At 38.7% G+C, this 21,549-nt stretch overlaps 1 protein-coding gene across 3 annotated transcripts in view; it reads right to left on the bottom strand.

Moving 5' to 3' along the window:
• Positions 1-16,673, bottom strand: part of epha3 (eph receptor A3) — a 95,779-nt gene extending 79,106 nt beyond the window's left edge. For all 3 annotated transcript variants that reach the window (XM_085385172.1, XM_085385173.1, XM_085385170.1), the window contains exons 1-2: positions 16,500-16,673; positions 8,968-9,032 (exon numbers count right to left, since the gene is read on the bottom strand). In XM_085385172.1, coding sequence (XP_085241298.1) covers positions 8,968-9,032; positions 16,500-16,593 — 159 coding nt within the window. In that variant the 5' untranslated portion in view covers positions 16,594-16,673. The remainder of the gene's footprint in view (positions 1-8,967; positions 9,033-16,499) is intronic.
• Positions 16,674-21,549: the final 4,876 nt, after the last annotated feature.

The following is a 21,549-nucleotide window of genomic DNA, read 5'->3' as shown; positions in this document are numbered from 1 at the left end:
GGGGAGAAGGTAGATTTAAAGATTGAGAGCGATAGATAACAAGGAATGGATGCAACAGAAGGAAAAGTAGAAGAAGCATAGATACAGGAAAGACAGATTTTTTTATGAGTAATGAAAAGGATCAAGTGAAAATATATTAGATTTAAAAAAGGAAAGCAAGGGGATTGGGAAGTTTGGGGTCAAAAGAGAAGCAAAGGGAGTAAAGGGAATGGGGTGAGTTAAAGATAGAACAAATGAGGAAAGTGAGAATTTGCAGTCAAAGAAGGAGGAATAAGAGGAAAGGAGGGGAAGATAGCAGAGAAAAAATAAAGTTATCTCCACCCTGTAAGCATTTAGGGATGAATTATTTAGATCCAGAAACATTCTTGCTGAATACTAAGCATCTAATAAACACTTAAGGGTGAAAAATCACACTACCAGATCTCTTGTAAATTGTTGAAATTAATTAAAAGCAAACTTGCTGGCTTAGCCAAATTTTCTACATTAGAAGGCTCTGAAAATATCGCCAAGAAAAAAAGCTAGAAAACGTGATCTTCAATTTTTTTTAAATTTGTGTGAGGCAGCTTAATTAATTTTAAATATTAACAAAATCTCATAGTGTTTCTTTTTTCCACCCTTATACTAAAATGTTTTTCTCTAAAAGTGAGGACTTTCAAGCTGCAGTCTTGGTTATTTGCATCACACTACTACTTCTACTAAAGGAAACGTGCTGAATCCACTATGAAACAAAAGGAGCTACGACGTATAGACAGATGAGAGTGTATACCAGGAACGTTTGTGTCTATCTTACATTTTCCCTCCACTGGGAGAAAGCAAAGAGAGAGGAGAGGAGAAAAAGAAAGTGGGGTCATTCCTTTTGAATTCAACACAGCGGGTAGACTCATTGATCATGTGCTTTGGCTTTGCTGTCCCGGCAAATCAACGCTGAATCGGAGTGATGATGAATGGACAAACACCTGAAATAGCGGGCTCATAGTGGCTGAAATGGCAGTCATTAGAACAAATGGGCGTAAATGCGTAAATGGATGCTTTTGTGTATATTTTCTCATGGTGAAATCCAGAATGCATGTGTGTCTAAATGAGCAGCACTTTCTTCAGAGACGGAGAGATATACAGAGAAAGAATTTCGTGGTAACTGGAACCTAAATTATTGCTCCTTTCACCCACAAGCATTAATGGTAACATAAACCCACACACGCACTCACATAAAGCTCATGTGAAGTGTTTAAAGTCTCATAGCAGGCAAACACAGCAGGTGCCTTCAGCTGAACTCAGAAATTAATGACGAGCTAAGAAGGAGTTGGTTCTCTGTTACATGTTTTTGTCTGCCTGTGTGTGGGGGTGTGCGGGTGTAAAGCATATGTATGAATGTCTGATGTTCAAGAGGCTCTCAGGCTGAGGGATAGCCACTCACTTTTCATCTCACGGCAAAGTTAATGAAACACCCCTGAGAGAGCGAGAGAATGAGGAGGACAGGGGAGAGAAAACAAGAGGAAATAAAGGAAAGCGCTAAAAAAAAAAAGGAAAAAGAAGAAAGCAAGAGATAAAGTGAAATGAAAACTGAGGGCCGATACTTCTTTGGTGTTTAGTCTCCCCCATCACCCTCTTTGGTATCACGTCATTCATCAGCCAGTAGTCCTAGCTCTTTGGAGGTCTAACAATAACAGGGAATGTCTGCAGGAGTGAGTGGGACTAAATATAGAGAGGTAAAGCTAAACTTAACATTTCACCTTGCTTTACTCAAAGGTGTAAGAGCACGACTTTAAACAGAAGCATAAAAATGATGTGATGACATGCAAAAAGCTATGTTGAAAGACTTTGACATAACAAAAAGGAAAGTGAAGGCAAGGACTCCCACTTTGATTAATGATTTTGCTGACATTAAATTTTACAAGATAATAGACTTCCGTGAACATGAGAATAATAATATATCCTATTATGCTTGTCCTTTATATAGATGTGTGCTTTTTGTCATGGTTAAAGCAATGTGTTTCTGCCAGGAGAGTTCAACCAGTAATTTAACTTTTTTTTGTGGTGACCTGCTTAAAAGAGAAGTGACAGATGTTTGCGTTCTGTCTAAAAATACATGAAATTGGGTGACTTGTGCCAGTGAAGGTGCTAAGAACGGCAACAAAAAAGATTAAAGCTGAGGATAGAACCATACTGCATATGAGTAAATTGTAGCATATCAATCCCATAATACAGCATATATCATTCAATATTACAGTGGAAGAACAGTTATTTTACAAAAATTGGATGAAAAACTACGGTTTTGTCATGTAAAACATCAACATTTTTTCAGTTGCTGTTTATTCACTTTTTATACATTTTTTAGGATTAACAAAGGATGATACTGTGGACAAAGGCTGTATCAGGTGACCCTGAATGTTCTATGTTACGCTGCAATAGGCCTAGTGTTTGTTCTTTACTCACCTATTTTCACTCACAATGTCTTTATCACCACTTAATATACCAGATTGGTTACTATTAATCTCTGGATTTCTTTCTCAGTGGGTCTTTTGTCCTCCCTCCCATTGCCGCTAACAGGTCGCAGCAGATGGCAGTGCCTCCCTGAGTCTGGTTCTGCCAGAGGTTTCTGTTAAAAGGGAGTTTTGCCTTCCCATTGTCGTCAACTTCTTGCTCATAGGGGGTCGTCTAATTGTTGGGGTTTCCTTTCTATTAAAGGAGGGTCTTTACCCTACAATATAAAGTCCCTTGGGGTGACTGTTGTTGTGGTTTGGCATTATTATAAATTAAATTGAACTTAACAGGAATGAAATATAGCAGTTTATGAACTTCTACCATTCTGCAAACAGCCTTCTCCTCCATTTTCCTTTTTTTTTTTTAACAGGTGACAAGTCCAGTGAGACAGTGTACTTCTTCTTCAAGTTAGGCTCATAGAGTACCCCTTCAGGTAGGGGTACTACCTACTGTACTTTACAATGAGGTAACAGACTGCCCTGTTCAACCATCAGTTCTTTGTGTAATGAGTTTGGAGTGAGACAGCCTTTGTGTGAATCCTGTTTATTCTCAGTAGTGCAGATCTCAGTGTGAGCTACTAGCTTTGTGTCATTCCTTTTTATACTCGTCCAGTATGCTCCAAACTGGGCTTAATCTAAAGCAACTATGACTGATGGCAGTCTGTAAGCTGTCTTATGGAGAAGCTTGCCAAACACAAACACAGAAAGGTTTTCAAATCAAATCCAGTATATGTCTGTATGTGCCTGCGCATGTGTGCATTAAGTACGCTATATGAGAATATGACTCAGCTTCAGCAACTTTCTGCCAAAGTAAATGAGAGGGATATAAATGTCTCCCCATCACTGTCCCTAAATATTACATCATGGGAGTTAACTTGTCTAACCTTGAATCACTTCACTTTATTTCTAAGTTGCAACTCTCTGTCCTTTAGACCAGAAGTAAAAAAGAAATAAGAAGAAATAGAGAATATGTTAACATCATTATCCGTATTTAGTTGATTGTTACATTATGTGTGGGTCAGTGGAGGTGTACCACAGTACCCATGAGTTTCTAGACCCAACATTTCCATTAATATTGCTATTACTCACTCATTGCAATACATGAAAGCTCTTCCACCTACACAAGAAACGCTGAATGTCAGTCAGGATGAAAAAAAGATCTAGTCAGCAGCTATTCCCTTGTTTCTCTTCAAGGGGTTGAGGGTGTAACTCCCATCCCCCTGCCCTCTAATTGATATATAACAACACTAGGACCCTACAGCAGTCCACGTGACCTTTGACCCTGACCCCTGATGGTCACAGCTGGGACAAAGTTCAGTGTAATCTTGCCCCTGGTTTCTCTGATCTGTGCTGTAGGTAAAGTAGCTAAAGGGACAGTAAAATGAAGTGTGGTAACTTGATCTGCTCTGGACATACCTAGAGCAACAGGCACATCTCTGAGTCACAGAGTCAGCACACCAGTTTATCCACTTCAAAGACACTCAGGTCAATGGTAGTTAATGGGCCAGTATATGGACTTGTAAAGGGCAGCAATACATTAAAAGCAAGTCTTGTTAAGTGTAAGAAAACAAGCTCAATCATGCTCTTATCACAAGTCTAACTTGCTCAACAAGAGCTTAACATAACAAATGTTTCATTATGTTATAGTTTAGATAATTTATAACATAGTGCATAATTCAGTTTAATCAAGTTATGTAAAATATATTTTTTTATTTAAAGATTTTGATAATTATTTCAACTTAATTTGCGGGAGAAAAACAATTACTTGCTGTTAAAATCAAAACCATAATGGTTCACATTTTGGTTTTTACTTTTAAAATAAGCTCTTTATTTACTCATTTGCCAAAATTGGCTATTTGTGATTTTGGGATATCAGATTACTGAACGGAAAAAGAAAACAATTATAATTAAAACGTTCTGTTAAATCTCTACAGCTGGAGATGGTGATCCTAAAAGCCGGAGTGTCTGCAACAAATGCTGGTCGAGAAGCTTAGAGCACAGAGGTCTTTGGGGTTACAGGCTCAACAACTGCAACATATCAAATAGAGGATATTTCATCACTCTGTCCGGCCAAAGGAAAACCTGAATGTTTATGTGATCCCTCCTTGTATTCATCCCATCTCTTGTTTATGTGCGACCCTGAGCTTTGCCTGACGAATCATTGTTTGTGTTTTGTTCAAGGACAGACTAGCTGATGGCAATTGTTTGGGGATGCTGGAATCACAAATGCTGTTCATTTATATTTAAACAGTACTCAAGAAAGAAAAATGTGAGTACTGTAATTGTCAAAGTTCTTAATGTTCTTTTTCTTTACTTTTTTCATTTTTTAAGACACGCTTGCCTCAAAAATGCCATGATCTTCACTGCACTGGTAAAATATATGTTTACTCGTTACTAATGCTTCTTTGTAACACCGAGGTGTAAGATTTTCATAGTTTAGGGAGGTTTAGTACAAAATCTGACTGTGCTTATCAGTACAGTTGTATAATGCATACAACTTTTAATAGGATGTAATAAAATAAACTCCTCAGGATTTGTGCCAACTTATCTCAGGAACACGAAAGTAACAATAAATCATTTTACCCTCCCCCTTCCTCCTTACCTCTGGTCTCTTGCATTACCAAACTAATCCTTGTTTAAGGATAGGTTTGCTCTCTTTCTCCCTTTAAAGCAGTTTATCTGGTCAGGCTGATTTTGCACATGAAGTAGACGCAGTTCGCGGGGGCTTTTAAGCACTTGGATGATTAAAGAAGCTGAAACAGCAGTTGTCAAAATGAAAGAAGACAGATAGAGAAAGAGAAAGAGTAGGCTGACTGGTGGGCCTGATCCCAAAGCATAATCAGCCCTGCTATTATTTGCCTGTCACCTCACCCTCTCATTCCAGACCTGAGAATTGGAATGTGAGGTGTGAATGTGTTTTGGTTCAATTTTTGTGCGAGTCCAGACACTATAAGCAAAGTTCACATACTGTGAGCACTGGCTTTTTATTCTACAGATGTCAAGCTTCTTTATCATCAACAATACAAATGTTACTGCGCTTTTACTAAAGTCTGACACAGTAATGTAGACTGTTGAACCCATGTAAAAACAATTACAAGGCAATGTTTTTACTGTATAAATAGTTTTAAACTTTTTTATTTTTGCTGATTAGCATGTAGCAAATAACTGACATAAACTTGGTATTTAATCAGAAAATCAAACTAGAGTTAAGCTATAACTTGTGGTAAACACTTTGGGTCTAAATGCTGCAGCGACTTTATTTATTTGAAAAACAATGAATCTAAGTTCCAAGTACAACCAGAAAGGACATTGTATTCTCCCTTCTTATGAAGAATGGACTTTAGTTTGTAATTATCCATTAATTCTATTTTGTATGCACAGCCAGTGTCTAGGGTGTTGGTTTGTTGCTGAAGAATGCTTTCAAAGCATGCAAGAATGTAATCTTTAATACTCTTTAGTGATGGGCTAAGCCCCCTGGACACTGCTAAGCAATCAGCCAGCTTCCAAGACAGATAACTGTATATCTGGATCACACGCACACAGACACACACGCACACACACTCATGCACTCATCAGTCCAGTCGGTGGCTCTGGAGTGAACATCCTGGGGAGGCTAAGCTCTTAATTTGTTCTGACCGGAGCACGTTGTGTCTCGGTAGGCCAATAGCCACGGCCTCTCCATCAATGTGAATGAGTGTTTGTCTGTGTATGTATGTGTGCGTGAGAAAGGGAGGGAGTGAGGGCTCAGTGCCACTGCCACATTATGAGAAATCATTTGTGAGCAGGAGTCTCTCAGGGCACTCTGCTTATCGGAGCGCAGTCAGTGGATGACGTGAGTAATTACAGATGATTCACCTTGAGGACTTGATCATCAGCAATATCTCTGTGTGTGTGACTCTCTCTCCCTCATTCCTTCCTGTCCTTTCCTCTCCCTGCTTCTGTCTCCCTCTCCCCACCCCTCTCTCTTCATCCCTTTTGCCTCTATCAGTCTCCTTCTTTTTGATCCTCCCCCCATTCCCTTCTCTATCTCTCTGGAGTTATTCTCATTTAACAATGACATTGACTCACATTCCTGCAGCATTTTTATGAATTATATAACCACACGCTCTTCATCTGAACTTGGTCAAAGCAAAAAACTTGAAGTAAAACAGACATGGTTGCACAAATTGCCTAACCTCTGTCAAAAAAGTCTGGTGTCCAGCGCTGGATCAAATAGCCGTATCAATGAGTATTTCCCTAGCTGCTTACATGTGAATAATGTCTATCAACACAACATCAATCTGGCCTGTCAGCTGGTCATGCAGTTGTTGTGTAGGTTGCAATTGTCTTTTGACTAAATACATTTTAAGGACCTGAAGTTTTTCCTTTGGGTAATTTTTTCATTGTGGTTGAACCTCATGAAAAAACCGAGTGCTCTGTTGGTGCCAGCTCTGTATATGGCCGAGAGAAACAAGGTTTGGCAGCTCAATGGAACAAATGACTGGATTACCTTAAGCCACTGCCAAGGAGTAATTCTAACACTTAATAAAGGAGAAAGAAGGAAGTGTGTGTGTGCGTGTGTGAATGAGTGTGTGTGTTTGTGTGTGAGAGAGAGACAGTGGGCTTGCTCAGAGGCACAGAAGTCTAACTAGTTGGAGAAATAAACACTGAACGAGAGCCCATTGGAGGATTTTAGAAGCAGAGACTGATATATGACCTTTTTTTTTTTACATCCAATGAAATAATGCTAATACTAAAAACAATATTAATGTGATTCCTCCTTGTGCTCCTGTTCATTTCAATTGCATTAATGGATAAAACAAACTTGGAAAAATGCTTGATAAAAGGTTACAGTAGTTTCTGTAATATAATGAAAGACAGACAAAATGAAGTGTTGCATATTATGGATTAGCAAATCAAAGGTTTACTTGATATTGCCATGTGGGTGGGTGTTGTTTATACTACTATAAATTAATGTTGGTCCATGGCGACTGATTGAACTGACCTATCAGATTGCTGTGATGTCCTAGCTGTGCTACTCTGAGAATAAGGCCATAAAACACTAGCACCATTAGCCCTGTGGGGCAGAAGTATTATCAATAGAAGAAAATACATAGAGTTGACATTGTGGTAAATGAATAGATTAAAACACATGTGTTTATGAAAGTCAAAGTTGAGTTAATATTTTTAGATGAAGTTAATGTTTTTGCTTGTTTTCAGTCACATTCTGTTAATTTTACACAATACTTGTGTAGGCTTCAGCAACACAGGCCTAGAGGTTGATACATGACCCCTTTGTCAACCTGCAGGTCACTAGGGATAAATATATATTCCCCAACCGGATGGCAAGCAGTTGCTGACTGATTGAAATCGGTCGCAAAAAGGGTGCTCTAAAAACTTCCTTGCGATTGCTTTAGTGACTAGCAGTATGACACAACTGCCCATCGTTTGCAACGAAACTTGAAACTTGTCCACAAACACTCACTAAGTAACCACGGAGTGATAGTGAGACATAAAAAAGTGCAACACAAACTGGAAACAGAGAACACCATCTCCATTTCCGATTGCACTGTTCACAATTCCATAACCTCTCCGTAAGCAATTGGTGCATTTTTTGCAGACAACTCATCATCTTCCAAAGAAATTACTGGCATCCGCGCCAATGTGGTAGCGATCAAAGCAATCACAAGAACCTTTTCAGTGCATCACTGTTCATGACCAATTTCACAAAACAACACAAAGCTACATCTCACAACCATTCGCCAGTCAGTCAGGGAATGAACATTTTTTCCAAGTGACCGCTAGTTATCATGGGGTCATTGACCAGTGTTTAGGCCTGCATAACTGAGATGTAATTTGTTTGGTTTAATCACCAAAACTACTTGATGTTAAGAAAACAAAAATATGATTTGGGTTAATATAAACCCATTTGAGGATGATTATATAAACCCATGATTTCTGGAACAAAGGTATTAAAAGTATGACATGAGAACAGTGTGTCTAGTCAGTGATGGCCATTTAACACCATTATTTAAGATACTGTAGGAACAATACTAACATGGCAATATCACATTGTGCAACAAGTCAGCTTTTGATGGAATTTCCTGTTAAACGCTATCTGAGTTGTTAATGGGAGGCTGGAAGTAAATCTGGAATTCTTTTGCAGATGTTTTTGGACCAAAAGTCCAAAATGTATGCTTTTTCATGTTTAATCTTTATTTATACATACATGTATTCAAAAACACAAACACATATACAGGCAGTATGATTGTATGGTAAGCTCTGAATACTTTACCCTGCTAGATAAAAAAATGAACAAAATGCCTAAAAAAGTGGGTTAATCGTCATTGGATGATTGTTTCAACACGGCATAGTGAGAACGACAAAAATCTGAAAAAGCTGATTTCACGGTTGAAGCTGACATTCAATTCATGTTATTGGATCTGTCTCCTAAATGCAAACATATTCAGGCATGATGTGGGTAAATATAGAGATGGAAGATACTCACCCCATGTAATGGGTAGGAAATCCATCCTAACTCCCCTTGGCTTGCTTTTGAGTCTAACAGGTTGACTGTGGTGAGGAAGAGAGAGAGGAAAAACAAAGAAAACATATGAGTGTCTAGCCCTTGTTAGCCCCAATTAGCCTTTATCTAATCCCACAGGAGGATTCACCAACCTCAAGCACTGATCATGACTCTATTTACTCAGCTGCCCCCCACGCACACACAGACATATGCACATACACACAACCACAAGCACTTGTACTGATGTCTTTGTGAGGAGATTCATTGATATAACCCATTCCCTAGACCCTTAGCCTACCCGTCCCTAAACCGATTTAACTCTAAAACTAAGTGTTAACACTTAAGGGGCTCTTGGAAGAGAGAAGAAAGTTAAGACTGGTCAAATTGTCCTCACTTCTCCAACACATCCTTGTTCTGAAGGTAAGTGAATAAAGTAGGCTTTGTATCCTTGCTTTGTAAGGCATCAAATCAAAACTTCACTGGGCAAACAATGAAAATATCCTGAAAAGGTACTGAACTAAAGTACAGTCAGTTTTTCAAAAACCACCAGATGTCTTTTTTCCTTTTTTTTCTTTCTTTTTTTAAAGACTTTTCTTTTGACCCATCTGACCCCCATTCTACCGACCCACACACATATCCATGGAAAATAGAGTGTAACCAGGTGAAGCAAAACTCTATTGGATCTAAATTCAAATGCAATCACCGGTTTCAGAGGTGGTCCGAAATTCAATTGGCCACACTGAAATCAAAATATAAATCCAATCCAGAATGAATGGAAAAAAACAGTTTTAAGTGTGTCTCCTGCCAGAAATTCGTTCTTTTCAAACACACATCAAGCAGCAGAAGGGGATCCATGTCTAATAGAGGAAATATGACTGAGGACAAATAAGACAAGGAGCTTCAGTGGTTAAATCATGCAAGTGCAGGCTCTGGCTTAGCAAAACAGGATTCAAATTATGGAATTTAAGGGACCGAACGAATAACTATGTCTGTTGTGCAGAAGTTTTGAAGTCACAAATTACTTGTGAAAGCGCTTTTATTGCCTACCTCCACAGAACATAATTAGAAGTACACTTGTGAATAGTAGATGTGATGGCCAAATTGACTCTGACACAGAGTATCTTAAAAGGAGCTGAAGCATTTTCTATTCTTAGTGTATACACTTGGCTGTGGAGTGAATAATTGTCATTGAATACAACTGTCAGCATGGGTCATGACACATGGAGTGAGGAATGTGAAGGCAGCTTTATGCTCAAAGGATGCCCCACTTCAGCAACCAAACTGTCACGAGCAATTTGGCAATAGATTCTGTCTAGCGACACAAAGCTCAGACTAATAAAGCTTAGTGCTCTCACCTCAAACAACAATTTATGTAGTTAGAATAAAATACACAAAAAGATTTTGGTGGTGTTCATGACGTAAATTATTTACAGTTAATCCCTTTTAGTCCTGTTTTTCAAACAGTACTGAGGAAAAATAGGATGCTTAAATATAATGTTTCTGACAAGCAATGGTATGGTGGAGAAAAAAAGCACATAAACCTACAGTGGGCTAAATTGGGACACATTATACTTTTAATATGTTACTGTGCAATAGAAAATGTAGCTTAGGATTATGTGAATTTGGTAAAAAAGTAAAGGACAGACAACCATTTATTATAAAGAAAAAAAGAGCAATACACTTCATCAGTTCCAGCAACACTGACTCAGCCTCTTTTTACTTATCCCGTTGAAAGCAAAGCAGTCGACAGCTCTGAACACTCAAACAAGTAGCAAACACTTAGCAACGCAAGTGGACACATACAGCAAAGTGAAGCAGCAGTGCAGTAGAGGCCCTGCAGCTGTAACTCTATTCACTGTGAGAATATGAAGAATGCATTCTTCCTTCATTCTCCTGTGCAAGGCTTCAGTAAGCAAGAATGTCCACATATCAAGTGTTTATCAAGTCATGATGGACCGCTGGCTCACAGGGAAGCCTTTTAAGTCAAACACAATCTACCCCTGTCAAGCACCGGGATCTAAATTTGCAAGAAGAAGCGATCTCACTTCTCTGTGAATGGGTTGTTGTTTTGTACTACAGAAAAAGTTGGAGAAGGAAGTGATTCTTTGTTTCAGACTTATCAGGTAAACATCAGCCAATGTGGCATAAAAGGACCTTAAAATGAAGAATAGAAAGGCAGACACAAACACCTAGATTTATTATTCTGGACTCAAAACACAATAGATGTTCACCTGAGCTGCAGTCATGCTAAACCGCTGAGCCAGTTGAGTGGCAGTGGACACATTCATATTAGAGTTTAATGAAGCTATCTGTTCATGTCAGATAATAGCAGCTCAGCATCCAGGGCCATTGCTTCCAATTTACATTTCTCAACGAGCCGAGCCCAACACTCAAATTGAGCCGAGTGAGGGAATTTGAGAGCAGAAAATTAGACAGCTCTCATATCGCAGGAGTAAAAAGCCCCCTCCAGCTGCACTTGGCTGAAGAAATCAGTACCCACACATGCGCACAAATGCATGTACGTTCACAAATACATGCAAAGCACAACAAACACAAAGGACGCATCCTCAACTAAGAAGCAAGAAGAACTGAGATACTCTGAAACACAAAAAACGCTATATACTGAGAGGTAGTCAAATGATGCCAACACATGAAATCCTCCAAAGGAAAGCGTTTGCAAGCACATGATGTAGTTGGACATGGACACGCACATCTACTGTATGCATTCATTTTTTGTAGAACCTGACCAAAACGTGCAGTTTTTCTCACACATGCGCATTCAAGCAAACACAAGTGCACACATCAACATTTGCTGACAGTCTTTTTACTCTCTCGCTCAATCTCTCTCTCTCTCTCTCTCTCTCTCTCTCTCTCTCACACACACACACACACACACACACACAGTCAGTTAGCAAGCTAGCGTCAGCCAAGCATATAGCCCCTGCCCCAACAGGGAGTGCCTCTAAACGGGAACTACGAGTATTAATAGCAAACTCAGCCAGCCTGTCTGGGAGGGAGCAAAACATCACAGAGGTAGAAACAGGTGAATCAATATATAAAGCAAACTAAGGTCACCATCAAACGCCCACACTCATAACCCTAGCCCCGAGGAATGGAAGACATCCTTTTTTCACTTGCTGGTGACCTATATCGCTTGGCATATTATGTGTTGAACACTGTAGCAAACAAAGCAAGAAAGGGTACTTTTTCTGATGCCAGTGTTACCATGAGTAACGGCTCAGATGAAAATAATAACTGTACAATACAAAATCTCATGAAATAGTTCTCCACTGCAGCCACATATTTCACAGCTGATGTTAGAGGGGAGAAAGAAGAGTCAGTCAGTCAGAGACTAAGGAGAGGGGCATGACCAAAGAATCAGCTTCCTCCATAATAGAATAGCATAGAACACATGTCCTTATCTATCAATATCTGCTATTTGAAAGAGTGGATGATGCTTTGCAGCCTGGTTCCATGCATCTGAAGGTTGGCAGGCCGCAGTGCAGGCAAAGCAAGCGACTTGTGTCTGTGTTAAAGGGTGAAGTGTTCACCTCCCATTATGAATTATTCAAGAGCAGAGTCGCTCTGTCTGATGTTGCTGCTGCTTGCCCAGCCCCTCTGCTCCCATTTCTCTTTCTTTCTTTCTTTCTTTCTTTCTTTCTTTCTTTCTTTCTTTCTTTCTTTCTTTCTTTCTCATATAATTTACACAGACATAAAGGCATAGAGCACTCCTGCACACCATGACCACGTACTGTATATCTACACATGTAGTCTCCCTAAATACGGATTTTTTTCGCCTAACTCTGAAGATGAAACGTTAAAATGAGGATGACACCCTTCGGTCAGCATACACATATAAATATAGGCATTTAGAATACATGGGGACGGGAGTGAGGGGTATTTTGCGTCTGCGCACATTTCCATCCCCTCTGAAAAGTACCATCGCTCTGAGACGCACATCAGCCCCAGCGGGACTGCTGAGCCGGGCTCTCCGGGCCAAGCCTCCCTAACGCCGACTAAAAATACCAGAGGCCTCCGGACGTCCCGCAGCGAGCCAGCATTACACCACCTAGAAGGACATGCTGCACCACATCATAGAAACTAATGACTTTCGAAACTTTAGATATTTTTTTCTTCTAATTATGTGGAATTTAAACGATATCGGATAGCTAATGTCAGCACAAAGTCTCCTAAAAGGCTTCTCAAAGTGAAAATGAATCCTCTCCGCTGAAATCTATTACTGAGGCGTTTCTCTGTATTTCCTTAAACTTTCCCTAAAGTTTTACGGGATCATTAAGACCTAATGAAAACCACACAGTAAAATTAAATAAAAATGCTTGCTGAGGTGCGGTGCGGAGACGGAAAATTCAACGAAGTACAGACGCGAGGAAAACATCATAAGTTTGTCGTCATCCTTTTAAACTTGAGGTTTCTTTTCTATACTGATGCTTTTTTTTTCCTTTACTTGTTATAACGCACTTGATTCATTTCCTAATTTACTGATAGCTTATATAAACTACAGTAAGACGTCAGCGAAGTCACAGAAGATGTTTTTATGGCCATCGAGTTTTAAACGTACAAACAGCCCCCCATGGTCAAGTGGACTGTTTTATAATCTCTGCGCCAGGGTAGATTTTATCACCTTCAACTTATTGGCGTGAAATAAAAAATAAAGCCTGTAAAAGTGACGTTATGTTTCGGTCGTGTAAACAGTGACCTACAGTTCAACGTAAAAGATCATGAAAAAAGAGTGTCTTCGAATTCGTCACATTATGTTTATGAAAATCAGTATTTTCAAAATTGGTACAGCTTTCCAGCGTGTTTATTGTCTGCTTTATTTTTAAAGCAAAAGTTTATGATCTAAATAAAGATTAAGAAAGATCCAAGAAAGCCCTTTAAGTGCATATATACTCTGTGATTATACCTCTGATTTTCTTTTGTGTCACGGAAAAAAATGTGTGTGGAGCTCATTCTAAGGTTTGTAGTAAATTACTATGTTTTTCTACTTTGTTACTTGTAGAAATTAATGATCGATATGAGTTCTCTTTCATCGTGAGGACTGTCAAAGTTGACCAAAACAGACGTGTGTTTCCATCTGTTTAACTTTTAACCCGAACCGGAGAAACAGCGCTTAAGTGATTCAAAACGTCTTTGTCGTCTTCATATTTGTGGTGTACAAGTCTATATGAATTTCTATACAATGTGCTGTATAGACGAGGCAGCTCGATACTGACACTCTCTGGCTGATTTATGACTCTGGAGGGCGAACGTAATTGCCTGATTTCTTCATCGTATTGACACTTTCCCTGTTCCAGCTAACATGCAAACTGTTTAGTTAGTTTATCTGTTTGTGTGTGTGTGTGTGTGTGTGTGTGTGTGTGTGTGTGTGTGTCTTCTCATCGTTTCTTTTCTCTCTGATATTCACTCGTATAAATTACACGTTTATCCTAAACTCTTAAATTATCCCCCGCCCCACTCACTCCGCGTTCTGTATCGTCTCACTTTCTCCCTTTCCTCCAAACGCACAATAAAATACTAACACACTCCTACCAGTGGAATTGTGTGTATTTTTTTAGGGTCAATGTGTATTTGCTTATTTTTTTACCATCGTGAGCCAAACTAAAACTTCACCAGTCTTATTTTTCAATCAAATGCTTATATGTGGATTTGCATTAGGCCTGGGTGGCTTTGACTCTTTTCTATTTTTTTTTTTTTTTTGCTTCACCAACAGAACTGCACATTTTCCCGACCCATGCCTTCGTGTCAAACACCATAAATTAAATCGTATGCTCTCTTGCATTGCGTTAACAACTAAGGAGATATATTTCCCAGACACCAAATGCTGTGCATAAAAAAGGGGACAGTCTTTTTTTTTTTTTTTTTTTTTTGCATCAAATGAATGGTTTACATTCCACAAACATTTTTCGTTAAGAAAACATTGATTTTAGGCTTGATGGCTTAAAAGAAATCACAAAACTTATCCACTGAAATGTGACTGGCCTGATGAATTAATTCATTTATTAAGTGCGCGACAAGTGAAACTTTTAGTTTGATAATCGTTGGATTATAAAACAGATCCTTTGGCGTGACCTACAAACTAACGTCCAAAACTTTCCAAACTTCTCCAACAACATCAGCCTTGATCTGGAAGTTTACACGGGGTGGGTTTGTCTCTGAACATTCAATTACTGTGGTGTAAACTGAAACATCTACAGTATACGGACGGATTCCATTACTTTCTCGCCATTAAGGTTTAAACTGTTGGGTATCCTAAACTGAGACCTTTGTGCTGATAATTCACATAAAGCACCATTTAGATGGCTATCGTGTTAATAGGTTCTATTCACATTTACAGACTCATTTTTCATTTTTTCTTTCGGACTTTTACCCAGAATAACTTTAAACATTATCCCTTACTTGATGTGACATAAACCACAGAGAACTGGACATTAAAAATAAACTCAATTACATTTTTTTTCTGTCTCTTGTGGAGTGCTAAGGGTTGGAGCTCATCCTCAGAGTGCATTTGCATTTACTGCCCCTGCTTAACACACACACATACACACACTTTGACCCGAACATGTTAAAGTTTTAAAGATGTCAGGATGTAAACCAATAATTTACAAAGTTCAAACCAAATCTCCCTCTGTTGTGTAAAGGTTTTTTTTCCCTTTCTTTATTGTTTGTAGTTTAGTTTCATATGTTTGAATAAATGACTGTGCTGCTAGTGGACGTGTCTACCGTAGCCTTTTTCTGCCCCGGCTTCAAAATACTGCCACAAGCTTATATTCGCCTAGAAAGCGACCAAGACCTAAAGAGAGATAAAGTGCAACGTCTTTGTCGCTCATTTATCATGAAATCGGCTTTAAATGCAACTTTTAAAAAAGTCGTGAAACTGCAGATTTACATGATCACAAAGATAGACTTAATCTTTATTCGAGTCGAACCCATTAAAAAAGCCTCCACGTTTTTACGCACTATGCGAATATTCTCATATTCTATTTATTGCCTTAAAACTGAGTTAAGCTCACAGTTACCCAGTAACTGGGGCGTCTACCCCAAATGGATTCTTGGGTAAAACAGACAGACACGCACATCTCATATAAACACAAATATCGGAGTTTCTTTACGTCCATTCGTCCCACAATCACGCGTCTTTGGGAGCTGTCTCGACATCACTTAGTTTATTCATCTCTATTTGAAAACTATTAAGTCATCTTAGCCAAATTATCGGAAATCGCGCTACCTTGTCTGGCTTGTTCGGATTTGGATTCAAGTTTACTCTCTGATTATTACTATCTGCTGGCGATCTGATCCAGTTTTATCGGTGATGTCCGGTGTCACCGTAATTCGCTCTGGATAGTCCTTTGATTTTTGAGACTATAATTTAGACAGTAAGCCCTCGACGAGCGCACAGCTCTGACCGCGATACGTGCCGTAGCGCACCATTCATACATAAACACAAGTGCGCACATACACACAAACACACATGTCCGCAGCCTGAGTTCCCTTACCTTCATTGGGGGGATAGAAGACGGGAAACGCGGGGATAACGCAGGACAACAAAAGAAGTAAAACGAAAAGGAGTGATCGCGGATTGCAATCCATGGCGGCGGATCAGAGACACATAACTCCATGAAGCCACTGACTAATCTGGGAACGTCTTCTCCCCACTCAGCTTTCTCACTCTCTCTTGCTCCGTCTCCCTCCGGTTGGAGGAGTTTTCCGCTGGGTCCTACAGAGTCTTACATACATACATCAAAACAGCGTTCAAGTTCATCACAGGTCATTTTAGAATTTCTACCACAGGCGTCTTTAAAAAAGAAAAAGAAAGAAAAAAAAAGAATGACGAATTCAGCAGTTCAGCGTATTTTATCGTCTATTTCACCGAAATCTGTAACATGAATCAATTCGAATGGAGAGCAGGGGCTGAGATAAACGTAATGGGTTTATCTAGAAACAACAGTCTGCACTATGTTTTCTTTTACCAAATCTTTCCTTACACTTAAAGAGTGTTTATTCTCTCCCAAAATATCTGATCATAATGGATTACATTTGGCTCAGTTACTATTATGAATGAAAATGCAGTGTGAGCCCGTGTTTAAACAAAGCAACATAAGCACCATGAGAAACTTTATTTATTTATTAAATATATAAATAACATAAAGTCTGTGGTTAAAGGCCATACTTTAATTTATTTGTTCGTTTTGGTTTAAGCTTTGACTTTTAGTGACCTCTTGTTTTTAAACTGGAAACTGGGGCAGACAACAGTATGATGTTATGGTGTCAATCCTGCTTTGGCAAAAACTGTAAAGCACTGCAAAAGTGCAAAAGAACAGTGAGTCACACAGGATTATTAAATAAGGGTACAAACACAATTGTTTTGTCATATTATGCGGCTGTTTTGTAATATAACATTGACAAATTTATATTATATTTAAGCTTCTAGCTATGTTTAACCTATAATTCATACTATATAAACATATAATTCTGAAGAACCAAAATACCTATTTGTTTATACTGTTTTCCATGTTGTAATACTCACCCACAGTAGGATGAAATTTTATTTATCTTTGTGCTGAAGGACATATGTCGTATGTGTATTTCGTTCTACTGTCTGCATTTTACTTTGAAGGCCATTAGGGGCCCCTGACACCACAATACTTGACGTATACTGAAAGGCTGGGGTGGCAGTGTAACGTCATGGCACTTGCTGAGACGCCAGCTGTTGTGGTGGGGGGTTGAAGGCTTGTGATGTATGGGAAAAGTTAAAGGACATAGCACACACAGAGAAACTATGCCGCTTCACTTGGATTTGAAATATCTGCTTGTGAATATAAATCATTTTATCAGTTTACTGATGAAATATCTTTTATCCTGTCATACATTCATCTTAAATCAAATAAAAATAAATATTGTTTTAGCCTCTATTGAAGGTTTAATTTACAAATAAGGCTGCTAAGGAATATAGTACCCAGTTGAAGTAATGATAATAATATGGAGTCACTGAATTAAACTAAACTTTAAAACAAACCACTGAACACACAGCTAAATGTGATGTCAACAAACCTACAGATTTCACAGCTTTAGAATAACATTTGCGCCATTAAATTATTGCATATATAACACAATCCTGCAAATCAAGGACAGCAGTTTTAATTTCGCCATCTGTCGAGCTCAGTGAGTTATGTAGCTTGTAGGATGTTAAACCATCCTTCGGTAAATCAGTTGTTAGTTTGCAGTATATTTAACCTAAATATTAGAAACAATAATAACTTAGCAGTCAGCTTAAAAAACCACCAGAGAAATTTATGAGCTTCAGGTTGTCAATGGATACAGTGAAGAATGATGCCAGGAGGTCTCTGACTGCATTATTAAGTGACTGTGGCATGTGGATTTACAGCAGGTTTTAGACAGGCCAGCCTTTGTCATACATCATCTTCTACATCCCACTAATTCACTTATTACACACTGAACGAGATTAATACAAGAGGCCCCACAGCTAGCAATCAATTCAAAGGATGGTCATTCTGGGCTCACAGTTTACAGGCTTTAGCTTCACAGCAGAATCTCCTTTTATTTTTTTCATTCTGCATGTTTGTAGAATATTAGATGAATTATACTCAAATCTGGAAAGGATTTTATTTCTTTTAGACACCAAAGTCATTGCTGCCACAAAAGAGCACAATTAAAAATGGCAAACTCCCATTAGAATGAAAAGAATGTGAACAAATTCAAGTTCTAAGTGACTAAGATTATAACTTGGCATTTAAAGGATCTTCATTCTGACAGTCAAACACAATTAGTAGTTATCGTTTTCATTTGGTCGTCTGAGAGGCACTGTCACTATGTTTTTAGTCAATAAACCTGCAAGTTAGTTCAGACTAATTGCTGGAAATCTGTTTCTGATTGTGGTGAATTGAAAGAATGCAATGGGTGCCTCCCATCTATCCACTCCAGCATCCCCCCCCCCCTTCTCAATGAGCGCTTGTCCATCTTGAACTCTTGCCAGTGGAACAATCCAGTATGAGATGGAGGAAAATATTGATTTAAAGCCGCAATTGTAAGTCATCATGTGCTCTGACAAGGCTGTTTTAGCGTTCCAAACTCATAGAACAGATGTTTTTTAGAAGCAGCTTTGAAGCCTCCAAGACTTGGCCTTCTTATGCAGTAACATACATGCAAACAAACAAACAAACAGAAAAGCTGACTGTGATTATTGCTTGCTGTCAGTACTCTCTTCCTCCCTGTGGTTCTCAGACGGCACATTCCTCCATACGCACAGCGTACAGCAGGAGGAGAAGCCAGCAGGCTGCTGGCATGTAACACTATCCCCCCCACACCAAACATCATACCACGGAGGCTTTCTTACCATTGCCAGCACCACAACTTTTCACCCTTTCCCCCCCATCCTTTTATTTTCTTAGAAGGATTATTTACAATATTATACTCATGTGGACTAGAAGAACACAACTAAAAAATTTTATGCATCCATTAAAGAGAAATACTAATATTTGTTTTTAAAGTAACATTTGTTCGACAGTACCATGTGTCAGCTTGCTATCAGAAATTGAATGGAGGTGCAATATTTCTTTGAATGTACTGAAAACAACGTAGTATAGACAGGATTATTCCCCGTCTTGAATTTGCTGATGGTGTCAAATTTATTAAAAGTTGATTAAAGGGAGTCGAAGCATCTGATTACAAAAACCTTCGTGTTTTTCACAGATGCAACCAATTCCCCGTGAATGTCTGTGATCTAAGATCAAGGAAAGGAAATCTTTATGCTGGGAAAAGACGTTAATTACAGCATCACACATGGAGCATTCACTCTTATCGTATGAAGAATGTGTTCAGTTGAGTGTGTCTAACTACACAACTAAACAAAAACCCAACTGCCCCTCCATTTCCTGGATTTGCACCAATGAATAATTGGGTTATGGTTCATGTGGTAAATCCCCCCACTCTTACCCTTAGAGAGAGATGGCTCTGATAAGTCTGAATGACCAGCCATGACAGAGTGAAGCAGAGCAAGGCGTCTTTCCACATCCACTCATGATCATGTCCTCTACTGTCACACTTTAGTGGGTGGGGGTGACAAGGCCAAATTTATAAATCATGTTGGGGCAGATTTTTCAGTTGTTTCGTGAGTTTGTTTTGATATAAATAGGAAAAAGACTGGTTGTTAAATGTGACTATTGTTCTCTGTTAACACTGTCAATAAACAGTTCCCATCAACAAAACCTCAAACTATATGGAGCTCTTGCAGAAATCGGCATGCTCTTCAGTTTATCATTAATTTCCTATGTTTTCCTGCATGACTCTTGACTGGCTTGTTTCTGCTTTGGTGCAAGTATCGGTTAAATCTGTGTCCACTCATGCCGCACAAAACCAGTGTTAGACAAAAAGTCTTTAACTAAAATCAAAGGACCAATACTGCAGTGCAACGCTATGTTGCTCTATTCAAAGTATTGCTTAAGACATATAAACAATTTCCAGCCCAATCTTGTAAAATTGCTGCAAGCGAATGCTTTGGACTGTCCAGGGGATGTTCCTGGTTTGAGATCAGTTACAGAATGATGCCAAAAAAAAAAAAAATCAGAAAGAAGACAGAAAGAACTGGTGTGTTTAACCCCCTGAAGCACTTATGCATTTTTTAATCCCATATAAAGTAAACATGTGCAAAAGTTTCCTTCCTTTCTGTCTTTCCTTCGGTATTTTGAGACATGACATTTCAATTACCTTTTATTGAGACAAGGAATTTCTGCTAGTTTTTAACTTTTTTAATAAAAAAAAAACAGTTACTTGTAAATGAAACCGTGTGGAAATGGTTTATTTTTATTTCCCGCCTCTCTCTGTCTTTCCTCTTCTTTCTCACCTCTTTTCTCTGACTACATAGCCAAAGTGGGTATTGTTGGTCAAACCTGTTCCCTACTTTTTGTTTTCTTTTTTTTTCACTTATGATTACATTTGGTTGCAACATAATTGCTGGCTGGTTAACCTTGTTATGTGAATGAATGCATTGGCATGTTATGTTGTCAGCAGGGGGTGATAAGGAGTGGATGTCAGGTGTGCACAAGTTGCACAACTCTCACCAAACAAGGAAACCTGGGAGTTCCCTCAGTGGTTAGATTTGCGAGACAAAAACACTTCATGTTTAAGAAAATAAATGTAATCTTAAATATCAAATAAATAAGACATGCCTTGGGCCAATATAAACATCTTTCTCACAGCTTAACCAAGCCGAAAGATGACAAAAGATTTCAAATATATTCCGTTTTTCTTAAGTTTCTACAAATGTAAAAAGAGATATTGTCAATGAATATATTACTGATGCATATGTGTGGCTTTATGAAAATGTTAGTTAAAGGAATTTTGTTATTAGATTCATTAAAAAAGTAATTGGTTTTCCTCAAAATAATTTGCTGATGCAATTAAGTTTTATACAGACGTAAACTGTCAGAGAGCGGCTTGTGTTGCTGTTGCGTACAGACCATTTCAAACTAATTAACTAGCAAAATGACAAACACATAACTTCCCACATGCCTGAGGATTCTCCCTTGG

Source organism: Rhamphochromis longiceps, linkage group LG16 (assembly GCF_057381845.1).
Source record: "Rhamphochromis longiceps isolate RC_006_pf linkage group LG16, R_longiceps_female_GT1.1, whole genome shotgun sequence".
Taxonomy (NCBI): domain Eukaryota; kingdom Metazoa; phylum Chordata; class Actinopteri; order Cichliformes; family Cichlidae; genus Rhamphochromis; species Rhamphochromis longiceps.
The sequence above is the reverse complement of the archived record's forward strand: the minus strand, read 5'-3'. Positions and strand labels throughout refer to the sequence as shown.